This window comes from Callospermophilus lateralis, chromosome 17, assembly GCF_048772815.1.
Source record: "Callospermophilus lateralis isolate mCalLat2 chromosome 17, mCalLat2.hap1, whole genome shotgun sequence".
In the NCBI taxonomy this organism is placed as follows: domain Eukaryota; kingdom Metazoa; phylum Chordata; class Mammalia; order Rodentia; family Sciuridae; genus Callospermophilus; species Callospermophilus lateralis.
In genome coordinates this window covers 74388672-74414841 of record NC_135321.1, presented here as the reverse complement: position 1 = coordinate 74414841, position 26170 = coordinate 74388672, and the positions used below count along the sequence as shown (strand labels likewise).

At 51.3% G+C, this 26170-nt stretch overlaps 1 protein-coding gene across 1 annotated transcript; it reads right to left on the bottom strand.

Moving 5' to 3' along the window:
* Positions 1-2523: 2523 nt before the first annotated feature.
* On the bottom strand, positions 2524-11708 carry Nxnl2 (nucleoredoxin like 2). The gene is made up of 2 exons (XM_076837250.1): positions 11407-11708; positions 2524-2890 (listed from the first exon to the last, which is right to left on the bottom strand). Exons 1-2 carry the CDS (start codon positions 11706-11708, stop codon positions 2722-2724), a joined length of 471 nt encoding a protein of 156 aa, XP_076693365.1. The 3' UTR covers positions 2524-2721.
* Positions 11709-26170: the final 14462 nt, after the last annotated feature.

Genomic DNA, 26170 nt, shown 5'->3' with positions numbered 1-26170 from the left:
GTGTGCTGTGTGTGTGTGGTCTGTGTGGAGTGTGGTGTGTGTGTCATTGTGCTGTGCTGTGGGTGTGGAGTGGTTCCTGTTGTGTTTCGTGTCACAGTGGCAACAGCGGCGGCTCACAAGTCCACGGGGACCAGCACTTCCTCAGTGTGTGCTGCAGGGTGCTCCTGCGGTTCACTGGGGCCTTCAGGAGTCCCCGGCTTCTTCAGGAGAGGAGTGGCACCTTCCCCCAGGACTATGGCGTAGGGAGCAGCCTGGGTCTTATGTAAAATGCCATCCCCTAGGGCTCAGTGACCGACTTCAGCAGTCTGCCCTCAGGCCGGCTCTGGGGGACTCCGACGTCAGGCCCCTGCCCCCTGGCAGTCTCGGCCAGATGCAGTCTGCATTTCTCACCCCGCTGCCCACCCTGCTGGCCCGGGACCACACCAAGGTGGCAAGTCGTGAAGATGACAAGCAGCGGCTGCCCTCCTGGAATGTACAGTAGACCCAGGCCCCCACCGTGGCTTTCCCGCGGGTGACAGGATGTTTCTGTTTTTCGCGGTGTGGACACACTGCTTCTGTCACACAGTCACACGTGGCACTTTCAGGAACAGCATCAAGTCCTACCGCTTTCTGAGAGAAGGCAGGATTCACTTTACCTGATGTTCAGAAAACCCGTGGCTAGGGATGGTGTATCGAAGAATGTGTCTTCCAGTCACAGCACTTTAAATGGCCTAGGCCACGGTGGGGTGGAGGGTTCATGCCCCCCGGGCTGGCTCAGCCTTGGGGACCTCTCTCTGGACACCTCCTTCCTTCCAAGAGCCTCAAAGCCCACCAAGGCCCCAGCAGAGCTCCCAGGACTACCACCCACGACCATCAGCACAGGACTTGGGCTCCCATGGGGCAGTTCACTAGGAGGAGGATGCTTTTTTTTTTTTTTTTTTAAGTCTGGTTGTGGTGTACACACACACACACACACAAACAGAGAGAGAGAGAGAGAGAGAGAGAGAGAGAGAGATTGTGGACATTCTACATACAAGAGATGCCACTCTCAAGAATATGTGACCAAAAACACTATAATGGAGCAAGCCTGTAATCCCAGGAGCTCAGGAGGCTGAGGCAGGAGGATCACAAGTTCAAAGCCAGCCTCAGCAACTTAGCAAGACCCTGTCTTAAATAAAAAAGGGGGCTGTGGATGTGGCTCAGTGGCTAAAGGCCCCAGAGTTCAATGTCCAGTACCAAAAAAAAAAAAAAAGAAAAAAACAAAACAAACCCACCCATCATAATGAAATGAACATGCTATTTCTTGGTCTGGAAGAGAACTGCATTTTGACACAATTTATCTTGGAGGAAAATACTGATCACGTTAGCTCCATCAAGTAGTCATTACTGGATCCACCGGATCCCGATGAAGCAGCATCTTGGTTTTCAGTGGAGAGAAGTTAACTGAGAGCAGAGTGTGAGAGGCGGAGATGAGGGCTCGCAGTCCTCGCCTGTCCCCAGCTGCTCCGTGCGCTACCACACACACCGCTGCCTAGAAAACCCAGCCCGCTCCTCGTCTGGGAATGCTGGGGTTCCTGGGTCCCAGCTGAAGGACCAGCAAGCCCAGGGAACCCACTGGGCTACAGTGGGCCTCTGGTATCCTCTCAGTTCCCCTGAGTTGGATCAAAATGAGACTGGAAAGGACAAGAATGGCCAAGCATGAGGCCAGTCAGCAGCGGCCATGGGGGAGCTGGGATCTGGACCGCGGACAGCTTTCCTCTTAGGGTCAGCAGAGGTGGGGGGGTGTGCGCGGTTAACTGGATGGATTAGAGTCTTTCAAGAAATGTTGAGATTTAACCTCGAATACAGTGGAGCGTGTTGCTCAATGACAGGGACCCACACGGGAAAGCCCTGCTAGGCACTTTCATCACTGTGCAAACATCACAGATGTCACCAGGGGATAGGAACTTCCTCACTGCACTATGATCTTTTGGGACTATCATCCTCTGTGCTGCTCACCACTGACTGGGATCTCATGAGCGTGAGCAGCCTTGGACATTTCATTGGTTCTAGGTATTTACCATGTTATTAAAAGTCAGTGTGAGAAAGTGCACAGGGAAGAAAATCATTCCAAGAAGACACATGATCAAAGACTTCCACCTCTGACAAACAAGCTGGTGTGACGTTCGGACTCCCTGAATCACTCATTTTCCTCCGTCTTGGTTTGGAATAAGAATCAAATTTCTCGGTATAAATATTTGTTTATTAAAGCACACAGTCAGGCTGGGGATGTAGCTCAGTGGTAGAGAACTTATCTACCATGGGTGTTAGACAAGTTCGATCCTCACGACTGCGAAAAATAGAACAAGAAACCATACTGTATGCAAACTTGTTTAATAATAAATATAGTTGTGAAACCATATCATTAAAATGATAGACGGCCAGAAAAATTTATCGATAAACTGATCATTTTACCTGAAGAGACTTGAACAAATAAAATGTTTGCATAGATTTCCAAAGCTATGCAAAGAGTAAAAACGACTGTCAAGTAGCTACAGGATCCAAATGCAGCAGGAGGTATTTTTGCTTGTTTTTTTTTCCCTGAGCAACATTTACTTTCTGCCACGGCTTAGCACTTCTGCTCTGAAATAAAATCAGATGCTGCATAGAGAGAAAGAAAAAAAAAATGGGCTCCTCTTTCCCTTCGGGGGTTTGCACTGAAGGAGCCGCCCCTGTCCAGGATCGGTGGTCCCTTCTCCCAGTTCAACCTGAGAAATTCTGGAAGACCTCAGCCGCCTCCACCCAGTTCTGGAAGCAGGCCAGCCCCCGCTCCCGGATCTGCTTCCGCCCTTTGCTGGTGATCACCTCCCCGTTGGGTTTCAGGATCAGGAGCCTGGGGGTGGCCGTGATGCCGTACCTCCTCTTCAGTTCGCTGCAGGAGAGAACAGGGTTACCAGAGGTCAGCACTTCTGCACTGGCATCGAAAAGGAAGGGGCCCCACCCAGGGGACTGGCTGGCAGGACAGCCCACTGCCAATGAGACCACCTGCTGGGTTGGCGAGTGACTTTTCTACTTGTTGCAATATTTCTAAGCCAGTCCAGACCTGGAGAACCATCCATTCGCAGAACTGTCCCTGATCTGTGCAGCCCAATACAGCGGCCACCAGCCCTTTAGGCAGAAGGGTGGCAAGTCAGACCAAAGAGCAGAACTTCTCGTTTGGATTAACTGCTAAATTTAACTGTCCCCACCCCCCACACCCAGTACTGGGGATGGAACCCAGAGCCTGGCTACGTACTAGGCAAGCACCAGACCACTGAGCTACGCCCAGCCCTGTTCACTGAAACTGAAGCAGCTACATGTGGCTGGTAGCCACAGCATGGGACAGTTCAAAATGTACAAGTAAACCCAGCAGCGTTTTCTATTCTTCTCTCAAGAGAAGGGAAATATCAGGTACACATAATGGTAAGATAAAACTCGGCGAGTTCCAGATACATCCGAAGCCTATCAGACTCTGCGCCTTACAAATTCAGTGATGCATCAGCTGATTTGGTTGTGACGGAACCTTTCTTACTCCCCTCCACCATCACCTCCGACCCTGTGAAAGGCCTTTTTACAACACTGTTTGTTTTCATTTAGGGAAAGAAGTACCAGCCTCCCTAAATCTGCAGGGGTCCCCCATCCCTCACAGGGATTACCTCCCTCAAGACAGGGGGCAGGCAGGGGATCCCATCCCTGTTCCGGAGTCAGGTCAGGAGGTCTCATGCCAACAGTAATCGGATTTCCTTCATCTGCAGCCCCCCGGGGTTAGGAGGCTGAGAGGAAGCCAAGCCGCAACTGAGACCTTCCCATCACCAAGCCTCCCCGCGGACACTTCTAACAAGGCTGCCAGGACCATCCAGGACCAGGACAAAGGTCAGCTTTCATTTAAGCATAAGAAAATACACATCCCTCACTCTCCAAGAGAGGGTACACATTGTTTTCAAACACCTGTGAACCTGTGAACCAGCTGTATTCTCAGCCACAAAAGTGGTCTCAACACATTTCAAAACATCGCTTAATCAGACCATCATGTAATGGACTTGAAAACCAATGAGCAAGCACGATTAAGAAGGAGTTTGAAAACTAACTATGAACCAGGAGCAGCGGCACACACATGTAATCCCAGCAGCTCAGGAGGCTGAGGCAGGAGGATCTCAAGTTCAAAGCCAGCCTCAGCAACTTAGCAAGGCACTTAGCAACTCAGTGAGACCCTCTCTCTAAGTAAAAATCTTTAAAAAGGGACTAGGGATGTGGCTCGGTGGTTAAGTGCCCTGTTACCAAAAAATGAAAAAAAAAAAAAAAAAAAAACTAGGTATTGTATGTGAAAGAGCCATTTAGATTTAAAAATATTTAGAACAATATCCAAAGGCTTCTCATCTATGGGTTGAGCCAGATTTGAATTGAAAATATTCCTAAAAAAAAATTACATCTGTGTTGAACATGTACATACTGTTTTTCTTGTCCTTAGTATTTTCTAAACCATATAACAACTATTTACAGAGCATTGACCTCGTATTAGGTTTCGTCAGTAATCTAAAGATGATTTAAAATCTACTGGAGGATGTGTGTAGGTTATATGCAAAGTGTCCCCCTCAAAACCTCATGTGTGAGAGAGTAAAAAACAATTTAGAGGTGAAATGATTGGGTTATGAGAGGTCTGACCTAATCAGTGCAGTGATCCACCTGAATGGATTAACTGGGTGATAAGTGTAGACAGGTGGGGTGTGGCTAGAGGAGGTAGCCAGACTTTGGTGGGGGGGTTATATTTTGTCCCTGGTGAGCAGAGCTCTCTCTGCTTCCTGATTGCCAAGCCCTGAGCTGCTCTCCTCCTCCACACCCTTCTGCCACGATGTTCTGTCTCACCTTGGGCCCAGAGCCCTGAAGTGGTTGTCTGTGCATTGAGACCTCTGAAACTGTGAGCCCCCAATAAACTGTTCCTTCTCTACATTGCTCTTGTCAGGTCCTTTGGTCACAGTGACAAAGAAGCTGACTAAACACAAATACCAGGCTACTACAACATTTTATATAAAGAATCTGAGCATCGTTGGATTTTAGTACCTTTGGGAGATTCTGTAACCAATTCATCTTGGATACCAAGGTACAACTATACAAATGCAAACTGTATACACAAGCAAACACACTTAGGAAGCTATACCTTAGATCCACTTATCCAAACCTCATACAGCCTGTAGTCCCAGGTACGTGGGAGACTGAGGCAGGGGAATCACTTAAGACCAGTCTGGGTAACACAGCAAAACTCAAATGAAAAATGCAAAGCTCACATATCGATGAGTAATGTATTTAAACTCAAGAAGCTGAATAATAATGGAGGAAATGCAAAGAAAACAGAAAAAAGGGCAAAATGAGAAATAAGTGAAATAACAGAAATAATCGAAAAAAAGAAATGAACCCATTAAAGTCAATATGGGGGTTTAACCTAAGAAGTGCATTAATCCACTTGAATGGATTAACTGGGGGCAGGGTTAAGTGATAAAACCCCATTTGATTATTTGGAAATTCTAAAATGTCAAACAAATCTTTGCTGCGACTGAGCAAGAGAAAAGGAGAATACCTAAGAATATCAGGAGTCGGGCAGGTCGGCTCGCACATGGGCCCAGCACGGACGTGACCCTCCTCGTGGGGACACTGACAACAGGGTCCTGGCCTGTCCTGGGGTTGTGTCCCAGGAAAGGCCCGTTTCCCAAAGAAACAATGCACACAGCCTTCACCCCGGTCTCTCCGGGAGCCCTCCCTTGCAATGTCCACCGAATGACCCACAGAGGAAGGAACAGCAAAAGTGGGAAGAAAAAACACGTCAACTCTGTGGAACATTTGTCTGTGTGCTGAGAAAGAGGAAAGTATGAAGAGGTAGTGTGAGACATGGCAGTCATTCTGCCACCATGAGGAGAAACTCAATTTGCCAGGCAGCCCCTGCCTGTAGAGGACACTGTGCTAAAACTGCATTTGCAAAGATGAGACACCAAAGCCACAAACACAGAACAGATGCAAATTCATGTCAAACTGCAGGTCAGAAACAGTCCGTAAAACTGAAGCCCGGAAACCTCAGCACAGTGGGGCCTGCACAGATCCCAGAACATGCTGTGGGCAGGTGGTTGGGGGGTGTCCCTCCCCCGTGTTTTAAGAATTCTATATGATGCCTGAAACTTGAATGTCTAGGAAACCGACTTTTCTCAAAGGTATGACATTTTTTTAAAAATGAAGAGAAACAATCCAAAAAAACACTTTTTATGCTTTTTGCATATGGTAGTTTTGGCAAATGGGGTTTTTTTGGTACCTGTGCTTTGGGTAGCAAGACTGGGCAGGGCAGAGTCCAACAAGTTTCAGCCAGACCTGGCAGAGCTGTGACCCCAGGAACTCGGGACCTTAGCCAGGAGTACGCAGCAAGCTTTTGGTGGGGGAATCAACCAGGAAGGGGAAGCAGCGTCTTCCCGCAGACCCCCGAGCCCACTGAAGGCCGACCCGGCACCTGTGTTCCTGACTGGCTCCTGGGTTACCAACAGCATCACCTGCTTTTCTCAGTGGGGTCCCCAGCAGAGCCTCAGGAAGACCCAGGGGCCCATGACAACCAGTCTCTGACCTGAGGGGCTAGCATCGGGGTTAATAGCCCTGGTGGCTCATCTGGGTGCGCTCAGGGTTGCCAGCCCTGCTGGTCCCTCCCAGAACTTTCTGCATCCTCCCCACCAGAGTGGGGGAGGGAAGAGTGTGGGGAGCCATCCCCGCACCTGATTGGGCACCTCCCGGATCGGGTGTGTGGCGCTCCGGCCGAACTGTGTCGGAACTAATCCCACCCTCTCCAGGTGCCAGAGCCTGTCCATGTCGGGGTGTGACTGACCACTGACCCTGAGACCAATCACTGACCCTGACCTTGGAGTGCTGCCCCCCTCCACCTTCACTGGATGGAATTCTCCCCTGAATTTCTTGTTCCCCAATCAAGGCCACTCCCTGGCGTGCTCGCGCGCTCTCCTGCCAGCCCTGAGTAAGCCTTGCTGCCCCACGGGGTGGCTCCAGGCAGGAGCCAGAGGGAAGGCCGTCTCAGACCTGGTCAAAGAAAAAGGTAGCTGAGTCTGGGTGCTTATTTTGATCTCACTAGCTAACTTCTAGGCCACGAACCTCTTGTATGAAGCCAGCGTGTGGTCGCGGGCAGAGAAGAGGTGGCAAGGTGCTGAGGACGGTGCCCTTCACAGTGTAGAGTTTGCTGCTTGGCATCCTGACCTTCTCCCTCTGTTCTCTGGCATGGATCAGCTGTGCGACTGAGGCCAGCTAATTAGCCTCCCTGTGCCTCAGATTCTTCACCTGCACCATGGGAATAACTGAACCTACCTCCTAGGGTTGTTGTGAAGATTGAATGAATAATATGTGAACAGCTCAACAATAAATGGGGTTCCCCACACGGCAAACACTTCCCACATTGCATGGGAAGGACCTAACTCCAATTCCAGCTGGGCAGACTGCTCAGTCAGTGTATCCCTTGGCCCCAACAACTGGTACAGAAATACAGAAATGGGTAACTAGCAAACAAAGAATAAGTAAGGCTCCATAGAACATTTGCCCGTGTGCTGAGAAAGAGCAAAGTGTGAGGAGGTAGTATGAGACACGGCAGTCATTCTGCCACCATGAGGAGAAACCCAAATTGCCAGGCAGCCACTGCCTGTAGCCTGAGCTCAAAGGAGACATGGTAGAAGGCAACCCATGAAGCTGTATCCTCAGCGGCCTCCAGCCTCCTGAAAGACTAGCTCCTGCCTTCAGAGTTTCATTTATGTCAGCCCGTAACTTTTTAATTACCTGCAATACTAAACCAAGTTCTGATGCAATCAGAGGGACATAGCTAGCTTTGAGGAACAAGGAGCCTAAGGCGTCTTGCTTCACTTCAAATCCTCACCCTGGCAGCCTCTTCCTGGAAACAAACATAACCTCGGAACCAAAGAGGAGAAGCAAACAGCCACTTTCCCCTGAGGTGTCTCCATCCCTCTGGGCGCCGCGCTGTGTCACAGAGGACAGAAGTGCTTGGCACAGAAAAGCATCATGGACATAACTCAGGAGGATTTTTCAACCACTTTGGGAAAATCCCAGAGCCCCACTTGTCCTTGTCCTCAGAGCTGCTGCAACGCCTGTCCCTCCCTTCACCTAACCCAGCCACATCCTTGTCCCTGACCTAAGTGCTTCTGGTTGCCAGGGCGACACCTGACTGGAGTTTCCTTCCCTCTTGGCCAGCAGCAGACTGTGGCCAGGCAAATCTCTCCAGAGCACCCTCTTTGGCTCGCTTGTTTCAAACACCCACCAGACGTGCACCCGGTGGGTACCAAGCACTGAAGCAGGTCTGGCTTGGTCCCGCTGCAGGCAACGGAAATCAGGAAACCCAAGGGCTGGAGGAAGCTCCTGCTGGGCCAGAACTATCTTTGAACGAAGAGCCATTTAGATGGAGGACGGCAATCAGCAGAACACTGTTAACAGTCCAGTGTCTGAATGAAGGACACCCAACGACCAGCAGGACAGAGCAGGCTCCAGGACAGGAGGACTCGATGGATGCCTTGAGTCTAGAGGGCCAGGGAGTCACCGCACACAGGGCTGGAGAGAGGCAAGGGGCGGTGACAGAATCGAAAACCGTCTGCACGGGCACTAACTCCCCCCCACTCAGCCAACGGCTCCACCCCAGCCCCTCTCCACCCAGGACACGAAGCCCTGGCCACTCTGATTTTTCCAACAGATAAGCTCAGACTGCAAGGTCAGGCTGGGCAGGAGGTGGGGGGCCTCCAGACCCCCGTGGGGTCCACTCACATTCCAGTTCGAGAGGCCGAGCAGAGTGAGCCTTGTTATGAGACGGTATAAAATCCCCACAGATCAAGTGCCTGCAGCAGGAATCCTGCTGGTGAATTTGAACTTACTCCTTTTTCCTTGAGTTCGACCCGTAAACGTAGTCACAAAGAAAGGAAGATGGTAGGATGGAACTTCATCCTGGGGAAATGCCTCCAAGGAGCGACGGCATCTGTCCCTGGTGCCTTCCCCCCATCAGGTGGGGCCCCCCGGCCTTAGCACTGGCCAGGGAAATGGGCCAGAGCTCCAGGGCCCCCGATACTAGCAATAAACAGCTACTTCTCTGGACTGCATGTGTAACCTGAGGGAAGAGGTTGGGGTTCTAGGCATCTTCTCCCCCCCATAGGTACACCCGCAGCTGTGTGAGGGCAGATGATGTCTAGAACCAGTCACGTCAAGGGGTAACCCCAAGGGTACCCCACAGTGATTCCCTTGGAAGCCTCAAATTTTCCTCTCTTCCATCTTCTTGAGGAATTCTCAGGAATTCAGTGGACACTGTGATGAGCTCAGGCCTCGGGGAAACGCAGTTCAAGAGCTACTCCCCACCCACCTTCCAAGCGGACCTTGTGACAGCAGTGTCCTGGCCTCCTCTCAAGGTTCCAACCACAGGGTGCCGCCTGCTGCACACATTGACAATCTCTCCCAATACCTCCTGGATGCTTTGTGCTTTTTTTTAGTTTTTCTTGGTGGTGGCTCTTTCTATTTGGCTCATGATCGGGTTTCATAGATCCAGGTTGGAATCAGCAGAATTTAGGGCATGGCTCCAACAATGCCCACAGAATGTCCATTTGGCTTCACAGTCAATGCATGGCTATGCCAGGGTCGGGGGTGGGAGAAAGTAATGAACTGACACTCGCCCCCCTAGAACTAAAATGCTAAGTTCACAGAAAGAAAAACCCCTCTGAGGAGGAGGCAGACCAGGCAGAGATGACCAGAGCGTGGGGTCACCCTTACTCAAAGTGGCTCATCTGTCTGCAGCTAGAGCAACAGGCTCTGCTCAGATGACCAGGGGACAGACAATGTTGCATGGCCTCAAAAGTGATGCCCCTCCTGAGCCCATCTGGGTGCCCCTGGGTGAAGCAGTTCATCACCCTCTAGGAGAGGAACTGAGTCAGGGCAGAAAGATGGCCCCCAGACCCCGGAGAACTCTGTGCCTCAGTGACACGTTGTACATGACATGGACCAGAGTGCTGGTCCATAACCAGACCACTTCCAGTAGCCTTTTAATGGACCAGAGCACGGCACTAAGGGTGTCCTTCAGCTCAGCAGGAAAATCCCCAACCTTCCTCCTGGGTAACAGCAGAGCAGTGCTCTACCAGGGCCTGAGCTCTCTGCCCAATTACTAACACTACCACCATCTCACCTTCAAAACAACTGTGTCCTTTCAAAAGCGTCCAGCTGGTGTAGGAGGGAAGTCCAATCAAACAAACTGCTTGAAGAGATTCTCTGATGACTCTCCGTAAAGTTAATCAGCCATCACTGAGACACTGTGCCCACCTTCAAGGCCGGCTTCCTGCCTGGATCCTCTGCTTCATGGGGAATCTCCAAAGAGCAAGGATTTGGGAGAATAATCAGACTTCCTCTAGTTAAGTAACCTCTACCAGGACTCCCCGAAGTCGACCTCTGTTTTTCCAGAAAGAATATCCTCCCAGAATAAGTAAGTCAGGGGGTAACTTCACAAATGAACGAGTAACCCAGGGGGACAGTTTCAAGCCACAGGGAAATATTCACATCTGCATTACGAAGGAGGAGGGGCTAGAGCAACGAGCTCCGAGACCTGTGTGATCTAAACCTCGATCTAGACCCTCACATCACAGAGACCTCACACGCAGAACAGCCAGCACCCTGCCACCTGCACCTCCCTGATCCCAGGACTCCCTACTGCTCTCCATTGCGGATCTAGTCAGAGCCTGTGAGCTCAGCTGCAGGCAGAGGAGCCACTCTGAGCACGGTGGCCGGCGCTCTGGTCATCTCTGCTTGTGCAGCTTCCAGTTCCTTCACACACTCAAACATGCAGCCCAGAGGACCTCAACAAGGGCGGGGGGGGGGGGTCCCTTAGGAGAGCAGATTGTCGCTTCCAACATTCACAGCCACGAACTTCACAGTAATGAATGCAGCACCTTCTGAGATTCCTCCTCCAGCACCCGGGTTCCCCCAGCTCGGGTTCCCCGCTTCCCACACCCACAACCGCTCCCTGCGGGCACTGATCACAGTTCGGACCCTCCCGGGTCCCACCCACCTGCCCCCAGACCCAGGCTGCGGTCTTACCGAGCCTCCCGCCCAGTGGCGGGGAGGAGAAGTAATGAGCTGACCCCCCCCCCCCCCCAGCGTCCGCACCAGCTGGAGCTCCTCCACAGAAACTCAGACCCCCAGCCCCAGAGTCCGCGAGTCCGGGGACGCAGAGCACCGCGTTTTCGAGTCTGGGGAAGCTGAAACAGACTCGAGTATGATTCACCGAACCGGGACCTGGACTGGCAGGCGGGGAGGGAGGGAGAAGAGGGGCGTCTGGAGAAGCGACCGGGTGCGGGAGCGGAGGCCTGCGGGGACACGGGGCGACGCGCCGGGGCCCGCACTCACTGCCGGTAGGGGTCGTGGAAGGGCAGCGCCAGCCAGGCGCCGTGCTGCTGGCGCATGAAGTCCAGCATCTCCTGCGCGCTGCCGTCCGCCGACACGAACACCACCTCGAACGGCGCCGGCTGCCGCGCCGCGCCCACCCAGGCGGCGTAGAAGTCGCGGAGCAGCGGCGTGAAGTCGCGGCTGGGAGCGCAGCCGCCCGCCGCAAAGTACAGAGCCACCACCTTGTTCTGCAGCGCGGCCTCGGCCTCCACCAGCGCGCCCTCGCGGGTCACCAGGCGCCGCCCGCCCAGCACGTCCACCATGGTGCGGCCGGAGGACACCGGCGAGCCGAGCGCTTTGGCGGGGTGGATGGAGGGTCCCTGCAGACGGAGAACACCGGCCGGCGGACGCCACTGGCAGGCCCGTGGGTGGGAGCGGGGCCGTGCTCCGCCTCTCTGCGCCCCGCCCGCTCCCGGCTGGCACCGACACACCCCAGGGACTCCGGGACCCAAGGCGCCGGCTGAACCCCACCCCACAGCTCTGGCCTGGCTTCTGGCTGCAGCAGTGGACGTGGCGCCGGGGGAGGGAGATTCACACCCACCGGCGACCCCCGTGGGGGCTGCTCCGGCGGCTTCAGCGAAGCACCAGCCTCCAGGCGCGAAGCCTGCGCGCTCGCTCCGCACCCCGGCAGCACCCTCCACTGCGCCCCGCCCCGCCCACATCCCCTGCCCCGCCCCCAGGGCACACCCCCAGCCCTCCGCCCAGGCCGGCTCCCCACCCACCTCCCACCCCCGGCTCCCACGCCGGGTTCCACCCCGGGGACGCACCTCCGCCCCACCTGGGACTCCGCCCCCCGCTCCCCGCCCTGGCGCACTGGAGCCCAGCCTTGGACTCTTGCCCTAGCCCTGCGCCTTGGAAGGGGGAAGAAGCCGGGAGGTCGAAGGCGACAGGAAGGGGCCGGGCAGTGGAGAGGGAGAGGGCCGGCGGCGAGGAAGCCCGCGCTCCCTTCTTTCTGGCGGTTACCCCGACGTGCGTACTGGCTGGGAGGTTCCTGGAGTCCAGGAAGAAACGTGGGGGTGGGTCTCAAAGAATGTGTCACTTGGAGGAGACACTGGCCAGGGAGCCACGTGTAAGAGCGCTCCCCAAAAGCTCCGCAGTCCGTATAAATAATGATTAAATGCAGTATTTTAACAATTCAAAGTTAAAGTTAAAAGCCCACGATGGACAAAATATCAAAAATAACAACAAAGACAGCGAAAGAAACCAAAATAAGGCGCCCCAAAATATGCTGCCGTGGTAAATTTGTGGCTTTGGTATATTGGTCATTTTGAGCCAAAGGCACTTGAAGAACGACAAACGCTGGGAGAAGCTTCCGCCTAAAGACAGATTCTCCAATAGGAATGTCACAGTCCTCCTCTCAGAAGTCTCACCAACTAGGAAATATGGTCGACCCAGGCCAAACAAGCCGAGATTGCCACCGCACGCACCCACCCTTTGTCACCATCTCTCCCAACCGTCCCCCAGGGATCTATTCATCTATAGAGTAAGTGTCCATTTCTCCTGTTCCGACGGAATATCACACTTAAAATCATTGCTTTTACGGGTATTGGGGTTTGGGGGTTTTGTTCTGACAGCCCTCGTGCAAGTTATGTTAAAAGTTAATGAATGTCTGTGCCCTTTCTCCTGTGAATCTGCCAGTTGTCAGGTCCTGTAACAGACCCAACTATGGAACCCAGGAGGCTCCTGGGAAGCTCTTCGCCCTACAACAGGTTCCACCCCACGCAGACTTTGGAAACCCACCGCTCCAGCCCCCTGGGTTCCGCCCTAGAGCGTACTTTCCAATGCCCAGAACAACAACAACAACAACAACAACAACAACAAAAACAAAAAAAGCATATAATGAAGCGATTTTGTAAGCGCTGTAGAAAGCAAAGAAATGACCAGGAGAGGGAGGTATAATTTAAATCCAGTGGTCAAGGAAGAACGAGATTGGAGCGTCCCTCGCCCTGGCTCCCTCCTGTCTCGCCGCTAATTGAAAGAGGCGAAGGTTGATCACTGCTGGGCCAGCCGGTCCCTGGGTTGTGGAAATGCACTTGGCCCGCGGAGACCGACAGCACTGACTGATGCTGCTCCGCGAGGCAAGCTCCAGAGCCTTCATTCATGGTCCTCTTGGAAGGCCAGGCAGATGGTCAGTCAAGCGGAGCGGGGAAAGACAGATTGAAAGGAGCTGTGAGCAGTTTCAATCTTAACGTGGAATCCCGAGTTCTGTTAAAACTCAGAAAGATGTAGGAGGGAGGGAAAGAGAATGGACAGGGGTACAGGGTACAGATGAAAAGGAGGGAGGGCTTCTGATGTCCTCAGTAGGATAAGGGTGGTTGACATCGATTAATTGACTTTCAAGACAACTACTAAATAGGATTATGAAAATTCCCAGCACATAGAAATGATGTGTGTCTGGAGTTAGGCCAGTTACCTTGATCTGCTGCTACAGGCTGTATGCATGAGTTGAAATGACACACTGTGCCCTATAAACACAATTACTAGGTGTCCACTAAAAGTAAAGATATTTTAAATTGGAAATGCGAGTAATGAAATGCAGCTAAATTCTAAATATCATTGATTTGTGTGGCTTTTGATCTTTGAACATGACCAGTGAACCAAAGCAGAGCAGGGCTTTTCTTTTAGTTAACAGTACCACTCACCCCTGAAAATCCCCCACCCCTCGTATTAGTACTGCTTGCCCTCAAGGTGCTGTGGGAGAGGTGGGTGCCCGCTCCTGGAAAAGTGACCCACCCAGGGATGGTGGTGAAGTGAAGGAGCCCTCCAGAGAGGTGTGATTCTGGGGCATGGTCAGCCACCTTCTCCCCAGCAGACCCTATGTGTGTATGCAAACCAAGAAGAGCCCCCTTCACATTTCTGGGAACAACTCAAAGGATTCCTTCAGTTCCACTTCTGAAGGGCATTCACAAGGTCATCACTGACCCTCCTGGGGAAAAACGGGGGCAGTTTCCTAAAGGATTTTCCCAATGCCTTTTCTCTTGCTCGCTCCCCGACTTCCCAATTAGAATGGGAGTTGGGCTGCAGAGGACCCAGGCAGAGTTTTCCAATCCCAAAGAAAGAACACGGAGGACTCAATGGAGAGGTTTTGGACCTTTGATTACTCATATCCTCCTTGGAGGGGAGGGCTGGGATACCATGGAGGGCTGCCCCACCCCTGAAAGCAGGGGCATTGTATAGGATGGGGGGCAGGTGGGTCCCTGCACACGTGCAATTCTTCAGCTGTTTTGTGTGCATCCTTTTACTTTACAACCAAGGTCACTGCGCTTTGATTCTCACCTAAAGGTTGGAGACAGGAAGTGGCCAGCTCATTCTTTAGAGTCACATTCTTTAGAGTTCTTATCTCATGGCAAGTTTTTCTAGGCACTTACTAGTGTTTACTCCAAGTTCATACCAAACTTCCTTCCAAGACAGATAAAGGTGGCCAACAGTGGCCATCCAAGACCAGCATTACATGCCCTGGGCAATCCCAGGGAACAGCAGCAAGTCCTGCTCAGATACTGGCATGGTCACCCCCAGGGAGGGCCCTGCAGGCCTGCTCTCCCTGGGCACCTCTGCCCTCATCCTTCCCATGACTTTAAAAATAGTTTGTGACTTATATTTTACTTTATCATACATTCACCACCACCTTACTGCATTTTCTGTTGTCAGAACACAATACCACAGGCTGGCTACGATATAGAGAAAAGATGTTTATTTGGGCTCACACTTCTTAAGTTGCAATGAGGAAGCTGGCATCCGGTGATGGCCTTCTTGCTGGCAGAGTCCCAAGGTGATGCAAGGGATCCACAAAGCAGGAGACAGGAAGGGTGCACGGGTATCCTCTGGCCACTGTCCTTCTTCTTACCAAGCCACCCGGATTCAATCAGGTGCCCCCACCTTGATGACCTTATGGTTAGATTAAGTCTCCACCCTCTTAATACCTCACCTTGGGGATTCAATTTCAGTACATGAAACCCCGGGGGACACACCCCAGCCATATCCAAACCATGGTGCCCACTTTAACTGAAGGACAATCTTAAATTTTCTCCGGTCTGACCTTGACCAAACTTTAGGCAGGATCTTCCAATACTGTTTTCTGCTAGGTCACTGCAGTCCCGGCCCTGGGAGTCCTGCTCAGTCCATCCCTCCCACCCTGCTGTCTGACTGCCCTGGCCTGCCATTAGCAAGAATCCCCTTATCCTGACGTTTCCTCTGAGTCATTTTCCATCTTCTGCCCGCCTTGCCACTGGGGCCCCCACCCTGCTCCTTGGCTGTAAGTCCCACTTGTCTTTGTATTTGGAATTGAGCTCAGCTCATTGACTAAATAAAATCTGTCTTATTGCCTTGACTAGGTTCTAGCTCTCATTTGGGCCATTATCAAAGGCTGTGAAGCCAGGCACGATGGCACATGCCTGTAATCCCAGCAGTTTGAGAGGCTGAGGCAGGAGGATCGCAAGTTCAAAGCCAGCCTCAGCAACTTAGTGCAACTCAGTGAAACTTGTTTATAAAGAAAATACAATAAAAGGGATGGGATGTAGCTCAGTGGTTAAGCAACACTGGGTTCAATCCCCAGTACAAAAAAAAAAAAAAAAAAAAGCTATGACACTTAAGTCTGCAGCAGTGACATAGACCTATGGGCAGAATACTTCCAGAGCTGACAATGATTGACTATTGGGCAGGTCTTCCAAGACCCTTGGGGAGAAAGACCATCAGGGGATCCCGACTCTGCCTTTTCCTACTCAGCATTCCAGCTCCGTGCTTCTAAAGCAGGGGGCATTTCTCATTAGAGAAAGTCCCCTGAGTGTGGGCGTTTGATAGGCTCTTGGACCAGTTCCCCCTTCTCAGTCCTCTTTGTTGACACACAGCAAAGTGCTTCTCCATCACACGGGAGGATCCTGTGAAGAAAATGTAACCCTTGGCTTCTTGACGTGAAATTGACTTTCTTCGCCACTAAGATGTGCATATGATGATTATGATGAACCATTTATTTCTAGCACCACTTATGAATATACAAATATCATTATGGAAATTTTTTTTTGCTCTTATCAGCATAGCAAACAAATTAGACATCCCAGAGTGCAAATATAACATTCTGGATTTGCCGGTTTTAAATATTCATGCTTGAATTTTTTATTCTCCTGTATTGATACAGTATTTGTACTTAGAGATTGACATAGTAAGGTCTTCATGAATTATTTTCAGAATAGTAGTCAGTCCAACACAGAAAATCACATAGAAGAAAGAATCAGAAGCCGGGGTTTGCCAGTAGGGTCCTCAGGCAAGTCCCCCCAATCTGCCTCTTCTAAGGATGCTTTGTGATGATTCTAGAAGCAGCTGGTTTGCTTCCAATAGATGGATTTGAACAGAAAGTACAGGCATGGAGAGAAGATGGCAGTTTGTATTAGTCAGCTCAGGCTGCTATAACAAAATGCCACAGATTGGGTTGTTTAAATGACAGGCATCAATTTCTCATCATTCCCGAAACTGGAAGTCCAAGGTCATGGTACCAGCATGGTCAGGTTCTGGTGAGGGCTCTTTCTGGTTTGTAGACAACTGACCACTTTCTTACTGTAGCCTTACTTAGTAAAGAGAGCTCTGTCAGATCAGGGCTCTGTCCTTATGATCCTCATTTAACCTTAATTCTCCCCAGAGGCCCCACCTGCAGACACAGTCACATTGGGGGTGACTAGGGCTTCAACATATGAACCTGGGGAAGATACAGTTCAGTCTACCACACAGTACATTCCACAGTACTCCAACTGTATTCCATACCTGGGTGTAGTTTGCATTGGTTCCTTGGAGCTGCTATAACAAAGACAACCCATATGACTTAAAGCAACAGCAAGGCATTGTCTCCCATTTCTAGAGGTCAGCAGTCAGAAGTCAGGGTGTCTTCAGGGTGGCATCTACAGAGGACTCTTTTCTTGCCCTTCCTGGTTTCTTGTGGTTGCTAAACTCTTTGGCATTCCTTGGCATGGAGCTGCATCTCTCTGACCCCCCACCCCATCTTCATATTCACTCTCTGTGTGTCTCGGCTTCACCTGGTGTTCTTTGTATAAGAATGCCAGTTATATTGGATCAGTGGTTTGGGTTTGGAGGCTCAGTAATGTCACCCCAGTGTGATCTCATCTGAACTACATCTGCAATGACCCTGTTTACAAATAGAGTCATACTCTGAGGTTTTAGAGTCTAGGACTTCCACATCTTTTTGAGAATTCACCTCAAGGGGCAGGATTGGAAAAGACTTCATAAGACCCCTCTATTTGGTGCTCCCTCTCTTTCTGACTTTGAACGTTGAGTGAGGTCATGCTGCTGGATCTCCTGCAGCCATCTTAAGACCAAAAGAATTTCAGAGACCAAAAGCCAAAAGAATTTCAGAGACATCTGCTTAAACCTCTGACATTGTTGAGCCTCCAAACCCAAACAGGAAATGACCAGATACCTTATAAGAAAAATAAATCCTAATAGTAAATAATTCTCAAAGTGAACCTATTACTGTTATGTCAGCGAGAGAAATATCATTCCAGAGCCATGGGTGATAAACCAAGACCCTTAGAGTGGTTTGTAAAGTCAACACTGCTTTTGAAATGACAATAAGATGAAGTTTGTCTTCTTTGCTGGCTGGACCATCTCCTGGATGATGCAAAAGCAATAGACGGTACCACTGCTAGCATGATCAGACCAAGTCAACAGCACCAAACTGTGCTCATTAATCACTAAGTGCTTCACTGACAAACACTCACAATAACAATGAGACCGTTTCACTAGAGAGTGTTTCCAAGGGCCAATATGGTGGAATGCCTATAATCCCAGTGACTTGGGAGGCTGAGGTAGGAGGATCACAAGTTTGAGGCCTGCCTCAGCAACTTAGTGAGACCCTGTCTCAAAAAAGAAAAAGAGGGTGGAGTTCAGTGGTAAAGTACCCCTGGGTTCAAACCCCAGTACCAAAAAAAAAAAAAGTTCATGAGGAAACTGTAAAAGATATGGATTTTATTCAATGTCACACTTTGAGTACAAGCCTTTTTGAGTCTGTGGGACAAAATGGGAAGTTTGCATAGGCATTTCCACTGCGTACTGAAGAGCAGTCCTGCCCACTTAATGCCAAGACATGTATTTAGGTGATTCCATCATTGTGCAAACATCCTGGAGTGTCCTCACACAGACCCCATGGCACAGGTCAATCAAGAGACAGCAGACAGCAGATCGGAGGCTGCTGCCCGTGTAGCCAGATGTACTGTTACAGTCCACTGTTTTTAAATAAGTGGAAGGAGTACACTCCAAGGTAACAATAAAAACGTACAGTAGGCCTGGCGCAGTGGCCCACGCCTGTAATCCCAGAAGCTCGGGAGGCTGAGGCAGGAGGGTTGCAAGTTTGAGGCTACCCTCAACAACTTAGTGAGTCCATAAGAAACTCAGCAAGACCCTGTCTCAAAATTTAAAAAAATAAAAATAAAAAGGCCTAGGGATATGACTCAGTGGTTAAGTACAACCCACCCTCCCCACCATACCCCACCCCCCTCACCCCCCAAAATTTAGAATTAGTCATTTGGAAGATATTATCTCAAAAATAAGTTGAAACTATAGGTTCAAGAAAAACAACTGACATTGTTTGTTTTCTGTGATATCATTCAACCTTTCAAGCAAAAATTAAAATTTTGTTAAGCTTATACCCAGGACCATAAAACCAACAACCGCCCCCATTGAAGACTTGGCCTGAGCCATGCAGCGCCACCTGCTGGCATCCCGGTACATCGGGGTCCTGTGCACGCTGAGCCTTCTGTCCACTCTCCAGCCTTCCTGTCCCTCTGGGCTGGGCTTCCCTTTGCTTTCCTCATCTCCTCCCATGGCTGTGTCCACTAACGGATCCTGTGATTCTTGTCATTTTATTTAACAATACCTGTCATCTAAACAGGGCCAGGAGGGTGGACAAAAGGAAAGCTGTCACTGTCTAGAGCCGTGAGCGGCTGGGCTGCCCCCAGCTCTCCTGCCCCTCTGAGGCTTGGCTGTTGTGGCCTCAAGTCACACTGAGCGTCACAGACACTTTGTGGCGGCTTCCCATGCCCGTCTCTTGGCCTCCCCTCCTGCCCAGGAGAGCAGAGCCCTCTGCACCCACCAGCAAACTTCTCCAACCCCATGCCAGTGAGCCTGCTCAGCTCCCTGCCTGGAGAAACTGACACACTCCTAATAATTTCCACGTCCGCCTTGGAAACTTCTTCTGGAACCTTCACAAGAATCAACCACCATTTGCCAGAGCTTGGGTGATTCTTTTAAGAACTGTGGCCCCATCCATTCATTCATGGCAGCACCCATCGTGGGCATAACCAGGAGCTGATTTCAAAGTGGAGTCAGGCACACCCCATTCTGCTCAGAGGTGGCACCCTGCACTCCCGGCCCCGCCCCCTCCTGCAAGAGCCCTCACACTGAGGCCGACAGCCCAGCACCTGCCCCTAACCACAGGGCTCAGACTTCAGTCTACTGTCTGAGTATGCCCAGGTGCCAGTTCTAAGAACTTGGTGACAGTGTACTTGCCCCTCCTGCCCCCCCCACCTTGTGGTTTTGGGCTCTTGAAGCCTGCTCTCCAGTTTGTGGCCTAGATTCTGACTCATACAAAGTACAGCTCTCAGGGAAGTGCTGCTGTCTCCCTGCACGAGACAGCCTGCCTGCTCCTGCCTCTGACCTCCGTGTGGCCGAGTGGCCGGTCCTGCGTCCAGTTTCCTTTCACCCATCCCGTAAACCCGTATGGAGTAGAGCCTCCTAGGGGACCAGCTGGCCAGGCGGAAAGAGCAAAATGGCATGACCACTCAGAGGTGCCTGCTTTCAGGCAGCTCCCAGGTTGGGAGGTGACCAAGGTACAAACAGTACCAGCTGCGGGAAGGTGCGGGAAGAGGGTGGTGGGCGCGGGCTGCGGGTGTCCAACCTCCTGCCATGTCCCACCTGGAGCTTGGTGAGACAGAGCTGGTCTCCAGGCAAGGGACTGCAAGAAGCAAGGCGAGGTGTGAGAACAAGACAAGAGGCTGAGGAGGCTGAGGAGGCTGACCAGGACCCCTGATAGCACAGGGGCAAAAGGCCCAAGGGAGAAGCACCCAGACCAGACCCCGACTGTTCACTCCGCAAAGTCACTTGTCACACCAAAATCACCAACTCCTCTCTCAGTAACATACAAACCTAAAGTTTTCAGAAACACTTCGCGGTCACTGCAAAGATGCCTCCCTGTAACACAGAGAACGTTCAACAGACTCTGCATCTTCCGGTTCTTAACCAAATGCTCAGGGTCTTTGTTGTTGGTGTTTTTTTTTTTTTTTCCTTTCTTTCTTCAGCATCCAAAGACTGATAACACCCACATTTTGTCATACTCCCCCAAAGCATGCCCACCCCTGGGATGAGGACCACAGCAGGTTACCGACCCCCGGGCCTTCAGTTTCCGAGCAAAGCCCAGGGCAACAGGACCATTAATACACTGCTGAGCCAGACCACAGAGCTGCCCAGTCAGGAAAACACAGCACCCTACACCATCCTAAACCAGGATTTCATTAAAGTCCAGTTCCAAAATTAGCAGACATGTGCATGTTGTGTATGAGGTGTGTAATGTACACACACGTGTCCCAGCATCCCACCACCCTGCATGGTCCAGCTGGGCTAGAGGTCAGGCCTCACCCACCATGCAGAAGGCCTCAGTTTCCCTCCCCAGGCCCACACAGGGGTGGGTTCTGCAGGGGGGCTCGGCTCTCCCAGCAACATGAAAGTGTCACTCACAGAGGCCGGGGCAGTGTCCTTCAGAACTCAGTGAAGAGCAAGGCCCACCCGGGTCACGCCTCTCTCTGAGCCAGCTCTCCAGCCCTTCTAAGGTGTGTGCACAAGTGTGTCCCCCCCCCCAACATACACACCTATGTGACCTGGAGAAAGACCTTCTGTTGCTTATGGCCAAGGCCCCTATGGGGTCCCCAACCCCACCACACTGCCCTGAAGCGTCATGTCACCCTAGGTTAAACCATCCCCAAAGACGTAATCTCACCAGGCAGGAAATCTGCAGAAGAGAGCAGTACAAGAACCCGTTATCAGGAATCAGGGGCACGGTTGTGGGGAGCAGTCGGGGGCAGGGGGTTTCCATCACTGGGACTCTTGAGAGGCTTGTCCTCTGAATTTTATTTCTGAATTGAATACCCAACAGTCCTGGTACTTTGAGAGCTGTGGTTTTTTTTTTAATTTTTTTTTAACACAATGCCTTTATTTTTATGTGGTGCTGAGAATCGAACCCAGGTCCCGCCCGTGCTAGGTGAGCCCTCTACCGCTGAGCCACAATCCCAGCCCCAGAGAGAGCTGTCTTTACTCCGTCATTTCATCAGAATGTCACCGGTGTTCCTCTGCCCCCCAACTCTGGCCACTTGTTAGCTTTTTTTATTTTTATTTTTTGCCAGTGCTGGGGGTGGAACCTGCAGCTTCACACAGGGGAGTAAGCACCGCTGAGCTCCATCCCCCTCCCCAGCCCTGCTGAGGTGCTGGGCAGCCTGAATAATGCCCCCATCCCTGTGGGAGGCCACTGGGAAGGACTCCTTCAGCTCAGAAAGCATCACACCGTCCGGGGCCATGTGGCTTCCAAGCAGCTTCATGTCAGGGCACACCTGGAGGCCCTGAGGGACACACCTTTGGCGAAGAGGAAAACATGAAATACCAGGTGCACTCATCTCTTCACCAATACAAGCCCAAAGCAATTAGCCCAGGAAGCCAGGTGGAGTCAGGGTCAACGACCGACCGAGCTGCCAGCCCTCCCTGGAGAGGACAGTTGGGTAGGAACATTCCAGTAGCCCGCCAGGGAGGGATGTGTCTCTTCTCGTCCTTTGTCTGGCTGCACCAAGATTTCATTTCTTACCCTTGTGTTTCTTTGAGCTTTTACTGTAAAATAGGAATGGGACTCGGAAAACCACACAAAGCAAATACACAGCTACCTCAAAAAGTGACAGACAGATTTGACGCCCGGCAGAGGGTCCTCCAGAGTCCCTCCCCAGGAGGGAGCTGCCTCCCAAAGCCTTCTCCATCTCTCCGCCATGTCCCCTGGGGAGCCTCCCCTGCCTGCTCTGAGACACTTCTTCACATGTCCCTTCCCTCCCTGGCCTGTGCTTCTCAAGGTGGCCCCCAAAGCCTGTCTTGGGGACTGCATTCAGGGCAAGGGTTCAAATTAGGTCCTCTCCAAGGCGGATCCTGACTCCAGAACAGGAGGTGCCACCAGCCGGGTCACCTCAGCCCCTCAGATGTGACGGCGTCCTGGACTGTGCCCTAGAGCCCAGCAGATGTTCCTCCTGTTCTTCTCCACACAGGTCACTCTGGGAAGGGAGGATGGGATTTCCCTTTGGAACAGACAGGACTTCATGACTTCAGGGCCAGAGTGACCCTGTGTGGCCAGAGGTTGGATGTCAGGGTCTGGAGCTGAAAGGGTGAGAGACAGGCCTGGAGGGTGGATGGCTTTGGACACTCCCTCACAAAATTGGAAGTCTGCAAAGCTGTGGCTAGAAAGCCACAAAAGATGTTTGTCCTGCTCTGCTTTTAACTCCCTGTGTCGATCACAGCTTCAGGCCTGAGGAGAGACCTGTGTCGACTAGGAGAACAAACAGCCAGCTGGCCTCTCCCAGGTCTGGCCTGGTTCTGGGCTCCGTGACTCTGTTCTGCTCCTTCCAGCCACTGGAGTTAGGAGCTTCTGAGTCCCTCCTTCTTCCTGCCTGGAGATGCTTCTGGAAGACGCCCCATCCGCATTCACAAGGCACCGAACATGTATTGTAGATGCTGGTGACTGGAAGTCCAGCTGTGAGTTAAGGGAATGGCTCTACAAACTGGGCCCCCTGTGCTGACCCCCACATGCCTGCCTGCCTCCTTTCCTCTTTTCTTTCTCTTCTCTCTTTTGAAACTTACCTGCAGCCCTGCCTGGCTTAAGTCAACAGGATATGTTACATTCTTCCACAAATAATCTGTCATCGGCATGAAAAACGCAGGCCCAAAATATTGGTAAGAAGAACACAAGTTACCCCGAAGAGGTGACCTCTGTGACCCACACACAGACCAGATCCCAAAACTTGGGGAGACAAGGATAATTCTCCCCTAACCATAAAATCGGTCAGAACAGGCTCCAATTGTTCTAATTTGGCCCAGTCAGCATAGCCAAAAAGACCTAGAGTTGTCCCGGACCTGGACAGTAGGGACTTGAAAGTCTGATGTCATCCTGCTGTCAGTCAAGAGTCAGGAGGCAGGGCTGGGGACAGCTCAGTTGGTAGAGTGCTTGCCTCATGCACAAGGCCCTGGGTTCCATCCCCTGCACCAAAAAAAAGGTCCCAAGGCAGACCTGGGCACATTCTCTGGAAATTTCTCTAGGCTCTCCAGTAACACTGGAGGGAAGGAGGGCATGCCATTTTGCTCTGAGAGGACCCACTCTCTCCCTTGAGAGCATCCCCGCTCCCCTTTTCCTATCCCTTCAATAACTCATGCCTGGTACTCGGAGTGACATGTCCAAATCTTTCTTGTACGATCACGAGAATCGGGTGCAGAGGGGACCCTCAACTTTGGGCAGGCTAGTGCCCTGTATAGTATTTGACATTGTTTTGTCCCTAAGCCACAGGGATGTGTTTTTAAAAAGGGAAACCATCACTGCTAATGACTTTTTACCAGAAGGGTGCTCTGAACGCTGCAGTTGCTACAAGTCTAAGGGAGTCCCTGGGGGTCGGGGTGGACACATCCACACTCCGTGGATCCACCACCCTGTTCTGCTCAGGGCCACAGCCTCTGGGGGGACAGCTCTCCAGCAGAGCCACATTTACACACGTGCAGATTTCAAAGCAGCCTCCAAGAACAGTCCACAGGGCCTCTAGAGAGCAGCTCAGAGATGAAATCACCCTAATTAGCAGCTGGGGGAGAGGATTAGATGAAAAACACAGAGGAATGCCCTCCTCTTTTGAAGGTCAAAGGGAACACCCTGAATGATGTTTTCCCTCTGTTCACATCAGAACTCACTGCAGGGGGCCTCCGCCTCTTCCCACAGGTTCCTCTTCCCTTTTCCATCCTGTGCCCTCCCCTGCCGTGCACGCACTCCCTCCAGGAGGCGTCTCTGTCTGGGTGTCAGTGGGGCTTCTCCACAGGGAAAAGGTTTTCCTGGTGTGGTGAAAACCCAGGAATGGCTGTCTGCAAGCTCCCTGCTGACTGGAATCTTCTTGCTCATTGCACCAAACTGGAGCAGTTTTTTGTGGTGCTGGGGCGCACACAGGACCCCGCACATGCTGCCCAGGTGCCACCACTGAGCTGCACCCCAGTCCTGTTTTGGATCCTGACTCTGGGCATGCAACTGGGACACAAGCCAAGACCCTGCAATGGAGGCTGGAGGGAGACCAGCCCACATCAGCCCCAGCCCTTGCAAAGGTGGGGTGGGCAGAAGTGAGCAACCCCAGCCAGGCTCACTGCAGAATTCAGGGTAAGACAGTCACACATAAAGTAGTGGAGCAGGCTATGGGAATCAGTATGGAGGTTCCTCAAAGAACTACGGGTACAACTATCACGGGCCCCAGCTCTTCCAGTCCTTGGGATTTAAAGGCATGCTTCAGAGATAGGTCCATACCGTGTTTATCACTGCACATTCACAATAACCAGCTAAGACCCAGTTATGGCACCAGCCTAGGTGTCCATCAACAGATGAGTGGAGAAAGAAAATGCGGTGCATATACACAAGGGGGTTTTATTCAGCCATAAAGAATAACAAAATTCTGTCACTGGCTGGAAAATGGATGGAACTAGAGACTAGCACATTACAGCGAACCAGAAAGAGAAGTACTGTATGTTTTCTCGCATATGTGGAAACTAGTGTGTGTGGTGGGAGGGGGCCAGTTCCATTATGTCTGTCTCAATCCACTACTTTGTCTATGGAAATATTGTGACTTCCTAACTCAATCCTGCCTGTAGCTATGTTTGCTTGTAAGTACCCAGCTTGACCTGATGGCATCCGTCTTGAGTCACAACCATGTTTGCTTCAGAGTAATCCAAGTCTGACTTGCCCATGGAATTTCCCACGTGGAGATTACAAGACCCTGGCTCTCTATCTCAGTGGTAGAAAGCATGCTCAGCCTGTGTAAAGCCCTGGGTTCCACCCCCAGCATAAAACACACACATATATGTTTATATAATTTATATACATATATAATGTGTAATTTATATACATATACACTACGTATAATTATATACACATATAATTTCCATATTATTGCAGTCATCCCTCAGGATCCATGAAAGATTGGTTCCAGGACCCATCAGAACCCCAAATCCTCAGATGCTCGAGTCTCTTGTGTAAAATGGCCGAGCATTTACATACAACCTGAGAACATCCTCCTACATACTTTAAATCATCTCCAGATGGTCTGTAATGCTTACTATAATGCAAATGCTACATAAATCATTATTATACTTTATTGGTTAGAGAAAGAGACAAGAAAACACATCTGGGGTGCGTGTGTAGCTCAGATGTGCTCTACCTTTCATTTGTCCCAACACCCAAAGGTTCAGGCTGAGAAGAGAATCTGTGCTGGATCCAGAAAGAAACAAGCCCTTGGTTTACCATCCACTGGGGGAAACAGAAGAAAGCCAGCAACCAAGACAGAGTCAGAGAGGGCATCGGGGAACAGAGGGCGAGGCCATCCAAGGAGTGGCACAAACCACACAGGACCTAGCCTCATGACCCAGCAGGCCACCTCTGTATTTAGGGTCTGGCTGCATCTGGTGT

What these genes read in the sequence shown, in the direction of transcription:
- Nxnl2 (XM_076837250.1), bottom strand. Translation starts at nt 11,708, where the DNA reads ATGGTGGACGTGCTGGGCGGGCGGCGCCTGGTGACCCGCGAGGGCGCG. An exon ending in TTCCACGACCCCTACCGGCA is followed by an intron (nt 2,891 to 11,406) that starts GTGAGTGCGGGC and finishes TCTCTCCTGCAG; the next exon opens with CGAACTGAAGAGGAGGTACG.